General features: G+C 65.2%; 2 protein-coding genes and 1 long non-coding RNA gene across 7 annotated transcripts in view; 1 reads left to right on the top strand and 2 right to left on the bottom strand.

The window, feature by feature from the left end:
* Window positions 1-11,422, top strand: part of Evi5l (ecotropic viral integration site 5-like) — a 16,414-nt gene extending 4,992 nt beyond the window's left edge. Inside the window, exons 8-19 of one of the 5 annotated variants that reach the window (XM_013509170.1) lie at window positions 559-656; window positions 735-795; window positions 4,610-4,663; window positions 5,707-5,739; window positions 6,732-6,872; window positions 7,566-7,676; window positions 8,864-9,004; window positions 9,078-9,233; window positions 9,333-9,479; window positions 9,554-9,649; window positions 9,745-9,840; window positions 9,962-11,422. In XM_013509170.1, the coding sequence (XP_013364624.1) occupies window positions 559-656; window positions 735-795; window positions 4,610-4,663; window positions 5,707-5,739; window positions 6,732-6,872; window positions 7,566-7,676; window positions 8,864-9,004; window positions 9,078-9,233; window positions 9,333-9,479; window positions 9,554-9,649; window positions 9,745-9,840; window positions 9,962-10,240 (1,413 nt within the window). In that variant the 3' untranslated portion in view covers window positions 10,241-11,422. Of the gene's footprint in view, window positions 1-558; window positions 657-734; window positions 796-920; window positions 1,057-4,609; window positions 4,664-5,095; window positions 5,198-5,706; window positions 5,740-6,731; window positions 6,873-7,565; window positions 7,695-8,863; window positions 9,005-9,077; window positions 9,234-9,332; window positions 9,480-9,553; window positions 9,650-9,744; window positions 9,841-9,961 lie in introns of those variants that run through there. The other 4 variants (XM_013509169.1, XM_013509171.1, XM_013509172.1 and 1 more) reach the window with 4 other exon arrangements.
* On the bottom strand, window positions 2,785-3,932 carry LOC102022133. The gene is made up of 2 exons (XR_265016.2): window positions 3,527-3,932; window positions 2,785-3,027 (listed from the first exon to the last, which is right to left on the bottom strand). It is a non-coding gene; the product is annotated as an uncharacterized LOC102022133 (long non-coding RNA).
* A 1,096-nt stretch (window positions 11,423-12,518) lies between the features above and the next one.
* Window positions 12,519-17,223, bottom strand: part of Prr36 (proline rich 36) — a gene marked incomplete in the record, with an annotated part of 5,711 nt that continues 1,006 nt past the window's right edge. Inside the window, 6 exon segments of the mRNA XM_005413148.2 lie at window positions 12,519-13,300; window positions 13,527-15,746; window positions 15,838-15,950; window positions 16,149-16,239; window positions 16,344-16,609; window positions 17,144-17,223. Of these exon segments, the coding sequence (XP_005413205.1) occupies window positions 12,789-13,300; window positions 13,527-15,746; window positions 15,838-15,950; window positions 16,149-16,239; window positions 16,344-16,602 (3,195 nt within the window).

The raw sequence follows: 17,223 nt of genomic DNA, 5'->3' as shown, positions 1-17,223 counted from the left end.
GCCTCTGCCCCGTGTCCCCAGAGCCTGCTGGTGGAGCAGCCCCATCTGACCCGGATGTGATTTCAACCCCAGCACCCTGGCCAGGCCCTGCCCTGCCCTGCCCGCCTGCAGGCCCTGGGGACCAGCCTCCCTCTCAGCACCAGGTCCCCAGCATGCAGGCCCTGCCCCCTCCAGCAGCCTCCAGCTGGTGTGCCGGGGAACAAAGCACAAAGCCACGGCTGTGTCCGTGAACACGGGCGTCCATTGTCCGCCACTGCGGGCGGGGGCAGCAGGGCTGGGGTGCGGGCAGGCTGCATCTGCGGCTCCCCTTAACCCTTGAGGAGGCTTGAGGGGCCGGCACGCCCACCGCTTCCTTCCCGCCTTCGCCCTTGCATGCTAGAGCCCCGGCCTTGGGCAGCAGGGAGAGGCCAAACCGCCACACACACACGCACACGCTCCGTCGCTGCAGCGCTCATTCACGCCACCAGCGCCGCCGAGCGATGGCCAGGCCCTGTGGGGACGCCGCTGCCCGACCCCGGTCGGCCGCAGCGCACGGAGGTGAGCCCTGTGTCCCCGCAGTACTTCCAGAGGGTGATCCCCCACCAGTTCGACAGCTGCCCGGACAAGCTGGTGCTCAGGGCGTACCAGGTCAAGTACAACCCCAAGAAGATGAAGAGGTCAGTGCGGGCGCCGCGGGCCGCGGGGGGGACGCGCCTGCGCAGCCGCCACGGGGGTCACATGCGCCCCTCCCGCAGGCTGGAGAAGGAGTACGCGGCCATGAAGAGCAAGGAGATGGAGGAGCAGATCGAGATCAAAGTGAGTCCCGCCCGGGAGGGAGTCGGGAGCGGCCGGGCCCTCGAGGGCAGCGCCAGAGCTGGCCGCTAGAGGGCGGTGCGGCCCGGCGCGGGCTCTGAAGGCCGCCCGGCTCCTCGCCCCGCCAGGCCCGCGCGCCGGGAGCCCCCGCCCTCGCCGGCGCATCCTCTGCCCTGGCGATGCCGCAGCCCTAACGAGACAGTCGAGGTCCTGCCCTCGTGGGCCCGGGGCCGCCTGAGACACGTAATAAACCACTCAAATGGCGTGGGCTCTGCAGAGTGGTCTGAGCGCCAGAGCAGGGGAGAGGCGGGCAGCGGGAAGCCAGGCCCAGGGAGCCAGGGCGGAAAGCCCAGTGGGCGCCGGGAACTCCGCCAGGGGCACTGCAGCGCAGGGGCTCGAGGGCCTGGCAGGGGACGGCCCGAGGTCTGGCGGCAGGGTGCGCGGCGAGAGCCAGGCGGGCAGGCACCAGGTGGCCCTGATGTCCCATGTCCCATCCGCCAGCCCGGCCAGGATCGGGCTCCCTGAGCCCAGCTCCCCTCCTCTCCTTCCATTTCACCCTCCTACACCATTTCTACTAGTCATTCAACAAGCATGTATTTATTTATGTGGGTCTCGTGTAGCCCAGGCTGGCCGTGAACTCCTGGCGATCCTCCTGCCTCAGTTTCTGCAGTGGTAGAATTACAGGAGTGTGCCAGCAAGGCTGGCTACAAGTATTCATTGAGTACCTGCTTATGCCAAGGTCACAGCTAGGAATGAGGGTCCCTGGCCCAGTGCAGGGGATGACAGAGACAAAAACCACCACACAGACTGGCTCTGTCCTCTTTCGGACCTGGGTCACAGGGTGGCTGAGATCGGAGTACCACAGGCTAGAGCTCACGAGGACCCTGGCAGGTGAACTCGCCTCTCCGAGCCTCGGTTGGCTCTGTCCACAAAACGGGGCATCTGCTGTGCTGTTGGAATGACCCTCCCCCCTGCTGTCCGTGTTGCCCCCAGCCCCTGTAGGAAGGCAGGGGCCGAGCCTGGGTGGAGTCCAGGTCACCGCCACCCGTGCCTGGTGGGGAGCCCGCTGCCGCCAGGCCCTGTTAGGAGCTTTTCCAGAAATCGCTTAGTACTCTGGGGTTTTGAGCAGCCCCATTTCTCACGAACAGCAGCTGGCCTCAGGCCCCGGCCCGGACACCTGTGTTTCTGTTGTTTCGATACAGACAAGGACGGGCTCTCTCCGGTACTGTGAGGCCCAGCGAGGGCAAAGACGCGGCAGACCCCAGGGCATGTGCCAGCCTGCACATTTGCCCTCCGAGGAACTTGAGAGCCCTAAGGGCCTTAAGTGACCAGACAGAGGCCTCTCACGCGGCCCTGCCTACCAGTCTTCTACCGCTAGCCTGCTTTGCAGTGTCCCAGAGACTTGTGTTAATCAGGTACGGCATGACGACAGGCACAGAGGCGCCTTGGAAAGAAGAGTTTATTACTCACCGTTCCCAAGAGGAGGGGCAGCCAGCCCAGGCAGGGGCCACCCAGGCCGAGCCACAGTCAGACAGGAGGAAGCAGAGAGCGAAGGGCAGCGCGTGTTGGGGGCCGTGCTGCAGTGTCCACGAGCAGGAGCTATCGGAGTGGGCAGGCAGGTCTGAGCGGGCTCCGCACCCCACGGGGACAGCGACAGGGAGTGATTTCTGCAGCGTGGTCCGCAGGGAGACGTGCTGTCGTCCAGCATGGGCCCTGGGGCGGTTCCCGGCGGGGGAACAATGGCCCGAGATTTGGGTTGAGATTTGGGCTCTGGGCTGATTCTTGGTACAGGGAAGGCACATGCTACTCTCTAGGAAGGAACTCGTCCGGAGTGGGAGAGGTCCGGAATGTCCACACGTCGTAACGCACAGGCAGCCATTCCCCATTTAATGACCGAGTTCCGATCCTGCGACTAGGTCAATAATGGAGGAACTGTATACATTACGTGCGTTACAATATTCAGCACAAAGACACGGCCAAAGGAGGCGCCCACGTGATGGCGTCGCTTTTATTTGCAGAACCCTTCCGTGCAGTTCTGTGATGTATCACAGAGCAAAACGACAGTGCTGCTCCGGACAGTGCCGTCAGCAAAACTCACGGCACTGTATGAACAAGGTGCACTGTCTATAAACAAGGTGTAAGGAACCGAACAAAAAAATGACAGGTCAGAAGTCCAAGCAGCGGGTTGTAAGTCCAAACAGTCGTTAAACAGGTGGGTCATGAAACGAGCAATGTCTACAGAAAAACAAAATCCACCATTAGTGTATAGCTTCATGCTCGCTCTTCCCCCCGCCCCGCTTTTGGGGTAAGTAGGAAAGAGGACCTCCTGGCCAGGCCTGCCCAAGCCCTCCAACCACATCTGCTTGGTGCCTTGATGGGCTGGGTTGAGGCCAGAGAGTGCAGAGCAACCCACGGGTCAGGGTTCAGAGGTCAGGGGTCAGAGGCCCCTGTCTGTGCCTGCCCTGTCCGTGCTGGGAGGCTGTGGCAGGACCCTGCCCTAGTCTGACTCGGTTTCCCCCCATGATGTCAGTCAGTGGCCAGGATGATTCGCTGGCTGCTGCCGCTTTCTGAAAATATTTCACCTGTTCTTCCGACAAGCAACACAGGAAATGTTCTTCTTGGCCCAGGGGCAAGACCCGTCTCCACCACCAGGGTGCAGGAGAGAGCAGGCCCCAGGCGCAGTAAATGTCCTCTGCTTCCCTAAAACTGCAAACACCCGCCCAACATCCCTTACCTCCAGGCAGAGGGCAAAGGCAAAGAGGTCTCCATAAAGTCACACATGTGTAGTCGTGGAGACGAAGCCTGTGTTCAGCACGCAGGACCCAAATTCAGAGTGCAGTTCCTGCAGGAGACTCGAACCCACAGGCCGAGGCCACACGAGGAGGGCCCGGCTGCCTAACAGCAGCTTTTCCAAAACACAGCGGCCTTTGCCCTCCACAGACACGAGCACAGGCTGGTAGCAGACTTCTGAGGGGGCTGCGGCGGCAGAGGCTCTCATTGGCTTTACTAAATTGTTTGCTTTGTTTTTTTGTGTGGTACCGCCAATTGAACCCCTTCGCACTGAGGCCCTTGGCACTGAGCTACATCCCCAGCCCTTTTAATTTTTTATTTTTGAGACAAGGTCTCACTGAGTTGCCCAGACTGGCCTCAAACTTGAGATCTTCCTGCCTCAGCCTCCCAGAGTGCCGAGGAGATTGAGGGTGTGCACCACTGTGCCTGGCAATGATTTTCTTTTTTAAGTTTTTTAAATTTTTAAAATTTCTTAGAAGCACATGTTTGTAGAACATGATTACACTCCTCGTGGGGAGTTGGTCCATGTACTTAATAACACGTCTGAATTATCTCCTTCCCTCCCTGCTTCCTCCATCTCTTGGTTCCTGTCCCTTTTGCAAAAGATCTGTCTCCTACTTCCTATTATCTTTTTCTTTTATTTTGCTCTTCATTTATAATTTGGGTTTCTCATAGAAGAGAAACCATGCACTGTTTAAGCCTGTGTGTCTAATTTATTTTACTTAACATGATGGTCTCAAGGTGCATCTGTTTTCCTACAAATGACTCAAATGTATCCTTCTTTATGGCAGAGTAGTGCTCCATTGTGTACAAATACAGTACCACATTTTCTTTAACGGGCAGCTCTGAACAGGAATGGGCCCTGCTTCTGCCATTACTGACCCAGAACTCAAGACCTAGGCTCTGTCCTGCCCGAAAGTGGACTCGCCCCGTAGGGCGCCCCCCTCCGGCCTCGGTGGTGAGTGCATGAGGGGTGTGTGTGCGCGAGAATGGTGGTGGGCCCTGACATGTCTCCCTCCCCCCACAGAGGCTTCGGACTGAGAACCGGCTCCTGAAACAGCGGATCGAGACCCTAGAGAAGGTGAGCACTGGGGACACTAGCCAGGGGCCTGGGTCCCTCGGGCCTCTCTGCCAGGCCCACATCCAGGCCCTGTCCTGAACCAGCAGGCTCTGAGAAGCACAGTTTAAGTTCTGTGAACCCTCGGAGGCCCCGCTGAGGTTTGGGGTGAGCAGTCTCAGGCGCTGGGTAGACCGCTCCCCCAGCCCTCACTGGCAATGTGATTAACCCGGGTTTGGAGCCGAGTTACAACTCTAGACTACTAACACCAGGCCCGGGCCCCACACTGTGAAAGAAGCGGGTGGAACTGGTGACTTCCCCAGGCGCAGCCCCAGGATTCCCACTTTCTGCTCCCCCCGCCGGCCACAAGAAATGAGTGGGTCGTGGGAAGACTTTACTGCCCTTGTCCCAAAAGCTCGACTCTTGCTCCTCATTGAAACATATTCCCCATCCCAGACCTCTCTAGACGCTCCTCCTCACAATGAGGCTGACATAGCCAGGCATGGTGGTGCACACCTGTGATCCCAGCACTCAGGAGGCTGAGGCAGGAGGATCTCCGCGAGTTCAAGGCCAGCCTGGGCTACATAGTGAGATCCTGTCTCCAAAAAAAAGGCCAGGTGTGATGGTGCACACCTGTAATCCCAGCACTCGGGAAGCTGAGGCAGGAGAATCACTATGAGTTCAAGGCCAGCCTGGGCTACATAGTGAGTTCAGGACCAGCCTGAACTACGGAGCGAGACCCTGTCTCAAAACAAACAAACGAAAAACCCAGTGAGGCGGACATTCACAGAGCTGAGTCTTCCCAGCTGGCCCCAGCCCTGCAGCCACCTGACCGCCCTGCGAACCCCTCTCCAGGATAGAGCTGGCTCTGGCTTTGGTCTTCCTCCGGGTCCTCTCCTGCTGGTTCTGTGGTCTTCACTCCTCTCTCCCCTGCTTCTAGAGATAGTCCACTGCACTAGTGACAAGTGGTTCTTGTCTGTCTCTCCCCTCTCCTGTCCGCGCCTTCCGCTCTGCCTCCTCCCCCTGTTGCTCGGAACCCCCTTCGCCCGCGCCCGCCCGCCCGGTAGGAGAGCGCTGCTCTGGCTGATAGGTTAATCCAGGTACTGTAGCTTTTTGTCTCCCTCTCCGATTTCCTTCCTTCCTGGCCCCTTCCCTGGTCCCCGCACATGACAGCCAGTAACCACCTCTTCCCTGGCCGCTGCCATTCAAGGGGCGAAGAAGGGCAGGCCTGACATCGTGTCGTGCATGGGGGCTACCTGCGCTTCTTCCGGGGAGGTGCAGGCTTTCCCGGGAGGAGGCATGTCAAACGGAGAGGGGTGCCGCATGAACTCACCCACAGAGAGCTTCCTCCAAGGGGATCCAGGTGGGGGAGCCAGGAGGGCTTGGGACCCCAAGCATCAGCCTCAGGCCCTGATGGGTGCACTGCCCCAGCTTAGCCCTGACACACACATGCGCATGCGCACGCGCACACGCACCCTCTGGCCCCTTTTGCTCCCCCTCTGCGTCCGCTGCCAAGCCCGCCACCTTCTCTCACCTGCTTCTGTGCCTTTCATCTTGAATGGCTTCATCTTGACGCTTCTAAGCCCTGGTGGCTCCAAGCCTGGAATGGGGGCCCAAAGTGGTTGGGACCTCGCGGGGGGGGGGGGTGGCTGGGATCTCGGTGTCCCACAGGTACAGGCCCCCAAGAAGATTTGTATTCCCCCTTGCAGCCTTGGGAAGAGCCGCTGGGGCCGTGGCCCCCCCGGAACACCACCCTCACCCGCCGAGCCCGCGGGAAGGGGACGGGCAGCCTCTGCTGTGCCTTTGGCCGGGCAGAGGCTGAGCGCCAGAATCAGGGAAGGAAAGCGGCTGTCGGCAGCCCTGGCTGGGGTCCGTGTTCCCCCATCTAAGCCTGACAAATTGGGGGGTGGTTTCCTGGCTGCCCCACCTCCTGCACCCCACACTCCGGTGCAGCACCCCATTCCAGGCTCCGAGTGCAGAAGACCTCGCTCTCGCCTCCCTCCTCTTCCACCCTCTCTGGGCCTCCTCTGTGGCCCAAGGCAGGGCGCGGGATGAAAGCAGGGGGTCACGGTCCCTTCCTCACTGTGCTCAGGGCCAGGTGACGCGCGCGCAGGAGGCCGAGGAGAACTACGTCATCAAGCGGGAGCTGGCCGTGGTGCGGCAGCAGTGCAGCTCGGCCGCTGAGGACCTGCAGAAGGCGCAGAGCACCATCCGCCAGCTGCAGGAGCAGCAGGTACCAGCGCCAAGCGCCGCCCTCTGCCTGAGGCCCAAGGCCATTGCTCAGGCCTGGCGGGGAGGTGCTGGAGAAGGCCCAGCCCAGCAGGGGCCCCGCACCACACCTGGTGCGAGGGAGGTGCTCTGGGCTGAGGGAGGGCTCCAGAGCACCTCAGTGGTCCAGGGCGCGAAGCAGGAGGTCCTCACTGAGGAAGGGGGTGCCTGCTAGATGAGGTTAGAGGTATCCCCCGGGGATCTGCCCTGCCCGGGGAGGCCAACGGCAGAAGAGGGACCACCGCTCCTACCCCAGAGCCCATGTATCCCACCAGGTACAGCCAGGCCTCCCAAAGCAAACTGTCCCCATCTGTCATGCTTTAAAATGGAGCAGGAAGGGGCAAGCAGAGGAGGGAAGGCAGGAACCAGAGCTGAACCCCAGCCTGTCCTGCCACCCCCACCGTGTGATCCTGAGAAACCACGCAGTGACCGGCCCCTCAGAGGGCATCCTGAGGGCATGGTCCCCTCCATGCAGCCTTCCTAGGAAAGTGGCTTGGACACTTGGGCCGCCCCAGGAGAGGACACCTAGGCATGCAGCGTGGGGGCTTAGCCCAGGGTGCCCACACCCATGTCCCTCTCGCTGCTCAGGGGCTCTGTGGGGGGCCAAGGCCTGGGCACACCACCTCTCAAGGCCCCACACAGCCCTCTGCCTCCCCAGGAGAACCCGCGCCTCACCGAGGACTTCGTGTCCCACCTGGAGACGGAGCTGGAGCAGTCCAGGCTTCGGGAGACAGAGACGCTGGGGGCCCTGCGGGAGATGCAAGACAAGGTTCTGGACATGGAAAAGGTGCAGCTGGGCGGGGGCTGGGGGACCAGCCAGGAGAGGGGGTTCTTAGTAAGCTCTGGGGGTGCAGAAGGAAGGGCGGCCAGTCGCTATGGAGGAAGTGCCCTCGCCGGCTGCTCTGAGCCCAGGGCACCTCCCTGGCTGGGCACCGGCCTCCCCTGCAGCCTCCACAGCATCACACAACCCCGAGGCACAGCCAGCCTCGCACCTCGGGGACGAAGCAGGGCACAGCAGCGTGGCGACTTTCCTGAGCCTCCCCGACACCCCAGGGTGCTGTGTGCGTATCTCACCCCTCTCCTGCTCCCGGATGGAGGAACTGGAGGACAGGAAAGGAAGGCTCAGGCCACCAGGGGTTCCCACTCCCATGGAAACACCATTCGGGGACCGACTGGCACCCACCCTCTCCTGCCTGCAGCCTGGGGGCGGGGCACAGCCCTCCTGAGTCTCCCATGGAGACTCTTCCATGGAGCTGCCAGAGGCCGGGGGAGCCCCAGGACGCACTGCCACACCACACAGGGCCCGGGCCACCCGCTGAGCCTGCGCTCTGAAAACCAGCCAGCCATGTCGGCCCCCCCCACTGCCCGCCTCACCTGCCGAGCCGGGATGCTGCCCCACCGCTGCCTCCAGAGGCTGAACCGTGCACCTTCTAGGTCCTGCTGCCCGCCCACCTCCCGTGCCTGCACCCAGCAAGGGTCAGAGAGCTGCTAGAGGAGAAAACCCCCACCCCTGAGCTGGGGGCCACCGGCACAGGACACAGGCTGGCCCTCGAGCTGGGGAAGAAGGGCCACCTGGCCCGGCCTGACCTGCGGGAACTCAGCCCCTGCTAGGGCAGATGCCCGGTGTGGTCGCAGGCCCAGTAGGTCCATGAGAGGGTGATGGGTCTGACTCCCCGCCGAGCCGGCGCCTGCCGGGGTTATTGACACGCACGTCCACGGGGCCCCACCACGCGTGGGCTTGCTGTAGGCCAGCAGTGTGAGCCCTGCCCCCATTTCACTGGGTGAGGAAGGTCCCCAGCTTGGTGGCACAGGTCTGTCGGGGCCTGGGCCCTGTTCCCTGGGCCTCCTGTGGTCCCCAGGGGAGTGCAGAGGAAAGGGGTTGGGGTGTCCATCCTGCGGACAGCCGTGCAGCCGGCCGAGCAGCTCCCAGCGCCCTGACCGCCTCTCTCCCCACAGAGGAACAGCTCACTGCCCGACGAGAACAACGTGGCGCGGCTGCAGGAGGAGCTGAAGGCGCTCAAGGTGCGGGAGGGCGAGGCCGTGGCCTCGGCCCGGGAGCTGAAACTGCAGCTGCAGGAGCTGTCCGATGCCTGGCAGGTGAGGGCGGCTGGGCGCTGGGCACGCCTCGGGCTCCTCGGCTGAGGCTGACGCCGGCCTCCACGCTCCCCAGGCCCATCTGTCCCGCGGCGGCCGCTGGAAGGAGTCTCCGCGGAAGCTGGTGCTGGGCGAGCTGCAGGACGAGCTCATGAGCGTGCGTCTGCGCGAGGCCCAGGCGCTGGCCGAGGGCCGCGAGCTGCGGCAGCGCGTGGTGGAGCTGGAGACGCAGGTGAGCCCGGCGCGGGCGCCCGTCGGGGAGAACGGCCCGGCGCTGGAGGCGCGCCTGGCCGGGCCGTGACCCCGCGGGTCCGCTCTCCTTCCGTCCCAGGACCACATCCACCGCAACCTGCTGAACCGCGTGGAGGCGGAGCGCGCGGCGCTGCAGGAGAAGCTGCAGTACCTGGCCGCGCAGAACAAGGGGCTGCAGACGCAGCTCAGCGAGAGCCGCCGCAAGCAGGCTGAGGCCGAGTGCAAGGTGCGGCCCCGCCCCGCGCCCGCGCGGACTCGCCCCCGGGGCCACGCTGACCCGCCCTCTGTCCCCACCCCCAGAGCAAGGAGGAGGTGATGGCTGTGCGCCTGCGCGAGGCGGACAGCATGGCCGCGGTGGCCGAGATGCGGCAGCGCATCGCGGAGCTGGAGATCCAGGTGTGCGGCGGGGCTGGGGCCGGGCCGGGGTGGGCGCAGGCGCGGGGTCCCGGGACGCCGCCCTCGCTGACCGCGGGGGCCGCCCCGCCCCGCAGAGGGAGGAGGGCCGCATCCAGGGCCAGCTGAACCACTCGGACTCGTCGCAGTACATCCGCGAGCTCAAGGACCAGATCGAGGAGCTAAAGGCCGAGGTGAGTGCGGGCTGCTGGAGGGAATGTGGGCGGCACCCGGGAGGGCGAGGAGGGGTACCCGCCCGACTCTCGCGTGGGTGGGGTGCGCAGTCCACGCCTCCAGCACGCGGGTCCCGCCCAGGTGCGGCTGCTGAAGGGCCCGCCGCCCTTCGAGGACCCGCTGGCTTTCGACGGGCTGAGCCTGACGCGACACCTGGATGAGGACTCGCTGCCGTCCTCCGACGAGGAGCTGCTCGGCGTGGGCGTGGGCGCAGCCCTGCAGGACGCGCTGTACCCTCTGTCGCCGCGCGACGCGCGCTTCTTCCGCCATCTGGAGCGGCCGGCCAAGGACAGCGAGGGCAGCTCAGACAGTGACGCAGACGAGCTGGCCGCGCCCTACAGCCAGGGCCTGGACAACTGAGGCCGAGGCCGGCGCGCCGGGAGCCGCTCCCCCGGCCGCATTTCCTGAACTCCAAGCCTCTGTGGCTCCACCCGCCCCAGGGCCAGGCCGGCGAGCTGTAGCAGAGGCAGCGAGCAGAGGAGAGGGCCGCGCAGGCTCTCCCTGCCAGCAGTGTTTACCCACCCTGGCCCGACCCCCCTGGCCACCCCTGCGGTCCAGGGCACCCCGGGCCAGTGGCCGGCGGGGCTGCACCCCCAACAGCGAGGGCAGGGAGCACCCAACACAGAGGTCCCGGGATTGAGTGAGCAGGAAGCGCCACCCCCAGCTCGCTTCCTTCTGACCCCAGGACGGCCCTGCCGGGAAGGGCCCAGGAGCTAGAGGTCTGAGGAAAGAGAGGTAGCTCTGGGCGGGACATTAGCACCCAGGACACCGCTGAACACAGTGACCCCTGGCCACCGGGGACAGATGGCCGAGCTGGGCTTTCCTGCCTGGTGCAGGCACCTTGGCCCCTGCAGCCGAAACCAAAGCCCCTCCTCCTGTGTGCAGAGCCACCTGGGGTGTGAGTGGCCGGTAGGGACAGCTCAGACCTGGTGGGCTCTCCTGGCTTCTCCGAGGCCAGAGCATCAGCAAAGGATGAAGAAACCATCACTCCGCCAGGCGCCCCACACCTTCCTCGGGGAGACACAGTCCCTGTCCCGGCCAGCGACTGAAGAGCCCCCTCTTCTGCGCGGGTGCCAGCCTCCACCCGCGCCCTCCTTCCCTGGGGCCCAGGGCCCCTTAGCCAGGCCCTGCCCCAGGGGTGGAGCGTTCCAGCAGAGCCACCTCCCCTTGCCCCCCGGTGGTGGCCCCCCGGGGTCCCTGCCAGCCAGAGCTGAGGACGGTGCCAAAGTCCAGCAGTGTCCCCAGGCCCCTTCCCCCTTCCTCCCTGAGGCCTCGTGCCCCACTCTCTCGGTGCTCTTGGAGCCTGTGAGCGTAGGGTCAGAAGCAGTCTCCCCAGCGCTTCCTGGAGGGGGGCCTTGCTCCGTCCCCTTTCCTGGTTGCCCACTCTTCAGTGTTACAAAGCCTGGGGACCATGGTGGGCACCTGCGGGGCTCCCCCCATGTGCCCCCCACACTGCCCACCACCATTTTGCACACTGCCTGTTCACACTCCACATGTCGCCCAGGAGGGAAAGATGGAAAATAAAGTGTATTTACACAGTCACGGACCTCTTCCCCGAGAGCAGAAGCATAAAGGCCCGGTGACGTCACCGCGAGCAGGAGCCCGGGAAGTAAAAGCAGTGCTGGTGTAGCCCGACCAGCGAGGAGCCAGGTGGAGACGGCTTCACACTAAGGGTTGTGGGCAGCCCAGAGGCGGTTGAAGGACAGAGGCACCATCGGATGGAGCACAGTGTGGGGGGCACTCAGGAGGCAAGTGCAGCAGACACTAGGGACAGCAGATCCCCAGGAGAAGAGATCCCAAAAGGCAGCATCCTTTTTGGGCTTCCTCAGAGCTGGGGTGTGGAGGACGGAGGTAGAAATGGCAAAGGAAGGCTGCCTAGGAGCAGAAATTTAATCGGGTCTCAGCAGACACCAGCCAAGCCCTGCAGCGCCCCCGTGTGGTCCCACGAAGTGGGCCCCTCTGCTACCCAATGGCCGCCACAAAACTGCATAGGGGCACATTCCCCGCCAGGACGGCCAGGTCCCACCTGCTGTCCCAACATCACACAGATTGAACGCTGAGACCCAGTGGTCACTGCCTACACCTCTGGCTCCCACAGGACGACTCATTCCACCCAAGTGGGGGCAGGGCCCTAGAGGAAGCGGGTGTGTGTGCCCGCCCCCTCACGGGGGCTGCCCAGCAGGTCAGGGAGTCAGCCTCTCCCCTAGGGCTTGTCGCAGAGTCTGGGTACAAGGACAGCCTGGTCCGCACCAGAGGGAACTGCAGAGGAAATTGTTTTCCACAAATGTCAGGTTGACTGAGGCAGCTTTGTGGCCGCCTTCCCCCAGCTCTCTGGAGTGCAGCTAGCAGGGCCCTTCTGGAGCCCAGGATGGGAGGTGTGTGTCAGGGGTGCCCACACAGAACTTCGTGGTGCCTAACAAGAACCTAGCCACAGGGTGCAAAGGGGCCAGGCCCAAGGACAGAGAGAACTAGACCTAGCCTCACCTCCCCTGGCTCCCCTTCGCTAGGAGAAAAACCACACGGTTCAGCCAGAGCTCCAACACGTACATGCCTGGCCCCAGCGCTGCTCAGCAGCAGCCTCGACCCGTGAGTGGTCCCCAAGGCCCGACCCCGGTAGCCACAGTGAAGACAGGAAGGCTCCGGTGTGCCGGGTTTATTGCAAACGCGGGCGGCATGGAGTAGACACTGCACTGGACAAGGGGCCAGGCTAGAAGGGCAGGGGCGTGTCCTAGGCCAAAGGGGCCGAGCCAGAGGGCGTGGGTGGGTCCCAAACCCCAGCCAGAGGGGGATTGGGGCCTGGGCCCAAACACTGGAAGAGCTCTAAGAGCTAAAACCAATGGGACGAGAGTCAGGCTGCACGGGACGAGGGCGGAGTCTAAGAGAGTGGATCCCAAAGCCGGGCAGGAGCTCAGTGGAAAGTCTCCACTTCCACAACGGTCCAGTCACCCTGGGGGGAGGCCACGTCGTCCGGGGAGAAGCTAGTAACTGAGGTGATGCTAGCACGGGATTCGTCCAGAGGAGACAGCAGTTCGGCCCAGCGGCCCAGTTCGGCATCGCTGAGCGGAGCTCGGGCGCCCCCCGAGACTCCAACAGCCCCCGCACCGCCTGCCCCACCGCCGCTGCCTCCCCCGGCGCCCTCGGCCGCCGCCAGCAGCAGCGTCCGGCTCAGCAGGTGCTGCACGACGCTCGCCTGCAGCGCCCCCAGCGGCAGCTCGCCCAGAGGCGTGGGCTTCGGGCTCCGCGAGGGCGCGCCCGGCCCTGAACCCGGCACGGTCTTCCCACTGCCGGCGCTGGACCCGGGTCCCGGATCTAGCGCGCCCGGGGTGGGGGTCGCCGGCTCCGGCCCTTCAGCCTCGTAGATGGTGCACAGGCCGTCGGCAGAGCTGGGGCCTGCGGCCGGAGGCCAAGGCAGGGGAGCTCCTGCGGGGAGAGGCGTAGGGCTGGGCCGAGGGAGGGAAGCTCCGCCCCGGCCCTTTCCTCCGCCCCGCCCCTTTCCTCCGCCCCGCGGCTCGTTCCAGCCCTCACTCTAGCCCCCGCGCCCTACCCAAATCCAGCCGGTCCTTCCTAGTCCCGCCCCTTTCCTTCAGGGCTCCGCCTCTGCGTCGAGCCCCGCCCCCGCCCCGGGCCGGCCCAGCAATACCCCTACCTGGAGCGCCGCGGATGGCCAGCGGCGGAGCAGGGCCTCGGCTCCAGGCAGCCGGGTGGCAGGCAGCGAGCTCCGCGTCGGCCGGCGGGGAGGCTGCGGCGCCGCCCTCCGGCCCGCTGTCGTAGCCGCGCAGCTCCTCGGGCGTGCTCGTCGCGCTGCTGCTGTGCCCAGCCAGGTCCGGACCACTCAGCGTGCTGGACGGGCTGCGCGAGGGTGGTGGCGGCGGAGCTGGGGCCAGTGCTAGGGTCAGCCGCGGGCCAGAGATGGAGGCATCTGGACCAGGTGTCGGAGGGCGGCGGGGCGTCTGCCGAACCGGGGAGGCAGGGGGAGAGGGCGGGGCCTGCAGGAGGGGCGAGGCCGGGGGAGGTGGGACCTGCAGAGGAGGCAAGGACAGAAGGGGTGGGGCCCGCGGAGGGGGTGTGGCCAAAGGAGAGGAAGGGCCCTGCAGAGGGGGCAAGACCAGAGATGGGACCTGTGTAGGGGGGGTGATCAAGGTAAGGGGAGGGAGGGGCGAGGCCAAGGAGGGCGGGGTCTGTGGGGGAGGCGTGGCCCGGGGAGAGGGCGGGGCCTGCGACGGAAGTAGGCCCTGAGGAGGGGGCGTGAGCATGGGAGAGGGAGGGCCCTGATGAAAGGAACATGCCAGAGAAGGCGGGGCCTGCTTCGGGGGCGTGGGCATGGGAGAGGGCAGGGCCTGCAAGGAAGGCAAGGCCCGGGGCGAGACCTGTGAAGGAGGCGTGGCCAGGGGAGAGGGCAGGTGCGAGTCTAGAGAAGGCGGGGCCAGTGGAGCTCGAGAGGCTAAAGGCGACCGGGGAGGCGAGGCAGAGGGAGATAGAGAGGCTTGCAGAGGCAGCAAGGCCGGAGGAGAGAGAAGAGGCTGCAGAGGAGGCGAGGCAGGGGGAGAGAGAAGGGGCAAAGGGTACGTGGTAGGGAGAGGAGAGGCCCGCAGAGGCGAGGTCAGAGAAGGCTGGCTTTGCGTAGGGGGCGTGGGCAGGAAAGAAGGCGTGGCCTGCCGAGGGGACAAGGCCAAAGGAGGCGTGGCCTGCAGAGGCGGCGCGCCCTGTATGGGTGGTGAGGTCAGAGAGGGTAGGGCACAGCGAGGGGGCGTGGCCAGGGACACGGGAGGGGCCTGCGGGGGCGCAGAGGCCGGAGGAGAGGGAGAAGCCAGAGGACCCCGCACAGGGGATGTGGCCGGAGGCGCGTCTTGCAGTGGAGGCGTGGGCATTTTAGAGGGCGTGGTCCGAAGAGGGGGCGGAGACAGGGAAGGACTGACGGGGAGGGGAGTGGTCAGAGTGGACAGAGCCGGTCGAGTGGGCGTGGACAGAGGAGACGGCAGATTCTGCGGAGATACTGGTGGAGAAAGAGGGGCCTGTACAGAGTACGGGGCTGAAGGTAGCGTGGAGGAAGGAGGTGTGGTCAGGGGGATCTGAAGAGGTGGCAAAACTGGAGAAGGTTGGGTGAGGGCATCCTGCAGCGGGGGTGAAAGTGATGGAGAGGGTGCAGCCTTGGACAGCGGAGGGAAGGATGCCTGTTCGGGAAAGGACCTGCCTGGTTGTGTGGGTACAGCTTGCAAGGGGGGCGTGGCCGGCGGGGAGGGGAGGTTCTGCAAGGCTAGCGGAGGGGACTGGACTCTTGGAAGGGGCGGGGCCTGCGGGGTGGGCGGGGCCTGAAGATGAAGGGAGGCAGGCGGAGGGGGCGTGGTCGGAGGAGAGGGAGGGAGTGTGGCCAGCACCGGGGCGCCGGAGAGCAGGGTAGACGGTGCCTGCCGTGTGGCGGTACCAGGTGGAGAGGGCGTGGCCAAAGAAGAAGAAAGCCGGCCCTGAGCGGAGGCTGCCTCCTTCCGGGGAGGTGCGGTCTGTGCGGGGCGCAGAGCCTGCAGCGCTTTGGACTTGGGCTGCGACGTCGGCGCGGGAGCCCGGGGTGTTCCACGAAGCATGGCCCCAGAGCGGGCTGGCGAGGACAGCGGGGTAGCGCTGGAGCCCAGGGAACGCGAGGCGGGCTTCTGGAGCGCCCCACCCGCACTGGGCCGCCTCCGGGCTGCCGGACTCGAGTCTGTGGCACTGCTGCGCTCTGCGGCATTGCTCACGGATCTCCGGGGCACCTCGGTCTGCGGCCGCGGCTGGGCACTCGAGGCTGGTCGGGGGAGTCCCACCTCTGCCCCTGTGGCCCTGGTCCGACGAGTGGCGGCCGGGGAGGGGGCCCCTGAGGTGGGCCCTGAAGCGTCTGGAGACAAACCAAAAGGCCCAAAGGGTCTCAGATACCACCGGGGCGTCCGCTCAGCGCCAAGAAGCCTATTCCTCCCCAGGCCACCTACCTCTCCGTGTTCCAGAGCTCAGTGTACTCTTCCTGGGCGCCTCTGCGGCCTTTCCTCTGGCAAGAGGTTCCTCACCTGGGGGCTGTGGTCCCTTCTGGCCAACAGGGCCTGCCCTGGGGGCAAGAGGAACCAGCTTCATGTTACCATTTTACCATCTGAAACGGGGTGCTCACCCTCTCTGCGGACCAATAATGACTTCCACGCGGTTTGCAGCCAGTGAGGGTCAAGTGTTGCCAAGCCCCTAGCTCACGTGTAACGTTAAGAATCCAGATTGCGGTGCTCAGCTAGGAGAGAGGGAGCTCCCGCCTTACCTGCTGGCACGCGCTGGGCTAGAGACAGAGACCTGGCCCGGGGTCTTGGCAGGGGGCCGCTCCCCTCTCCCAGCCGCTGGGGGCCTGGAGGCTGCAGGGAGAAGGCCAAGTCAACAGTGCCTCCGAAAGGAGGGGTGTCTTCGAAGGCAAGGGGGACGGGAAGATGGGGTGGGACAGAGGAAGGAGGCTGGGTACCTGGGCTCCGGGGACCTGTGCCAGCGCTCCGCGATGGTCCCGCTCGGGCAGCAGCCTCAGCTCCGCCGACACCCCCACCTCGTTCGGCCAGGGGTCTTCGTCCTGTAGCTCCCGCTGCTCCCAGAACTCGAAGGGCTGCGGCAGTTACTGGAGGAGGAGGTCGAGGAGACCCTGGGGGCCTAGGGATGGGGAGGCCGGGAGAGCGAGAAGCCGGCGCCCGCGCGGCGCCCCCTGCCTTTGCCTTGTCCCTCTTGTCCATCCCGCACCTGAGGAGGAGACCGAAGGATCAGCACCCCAGCTCCTGGACCGCTTCGGTGCCTATTGGGCTCTGGATCTTGGCACCTCGCTGCTTCCTCCCCCAGCATCGCCACCCATGGGTGCCTGGATCCGCTTCCCTCGCATCACCCACACCCACTCGGCAGCCCAGCTGCTCGCTGATGTCCGCAAGTCCCACCCCCACCGCCTTCTCCCCCAAGCTGAGAGGCCCTGCCCGCCCCCACCCTTGCTTCAGCTCCCTTTCAAGACCAACATCCACGCCCCTATCCGTCGCCCATCAGGGACCTCCGTGACTCTCGGGGAACCTCGAGCTCCCCTTACCCAAGACCTGCGCGCGTGCCCTCCCCATCCTCCCCGAGGATGCCAGCACCTGCCAGGAGGAAGAGCAGCCTTGCTGCCCGCGATCGGGTTCCGGGAGACAAAGAGCCGGGTCCTGGGCCCGACCCCTCCCCCAGCCCGGCCCCGGCCCCGTTCCCCGGCCCACGCCCCGAGCCCCGCGCCTCCACCTGCTGCCCTGCGCGTACCTCTGGCTTCGGCTTTCCCCGCTCCACGCTGGGTCCTGGGTGGGGCCTGGCCCGAGCGCCGCGGCGGCCCGGAGCGGCGG

This window comes from Chinchilla lanigera, unplaced genomic scaffold, assembly GCF_000276665.1.
Source record: "Chinchilla lanigera isolate Chin_1 unplaced genomic scaffold, ChiLan1.0 scaffold00162, whole genome shotgun sequence".
In the NCBI taxonomy this organism is placed as follows: Eukaryota; Metazoa; Chordata; class Mammalia; order Rodentia; family Chinchillidae; genus Chinchilla; species Chinchilla lanigera.
This window is presented reverse-complemented; position numbering and strand designations above follow the sequence as displayed.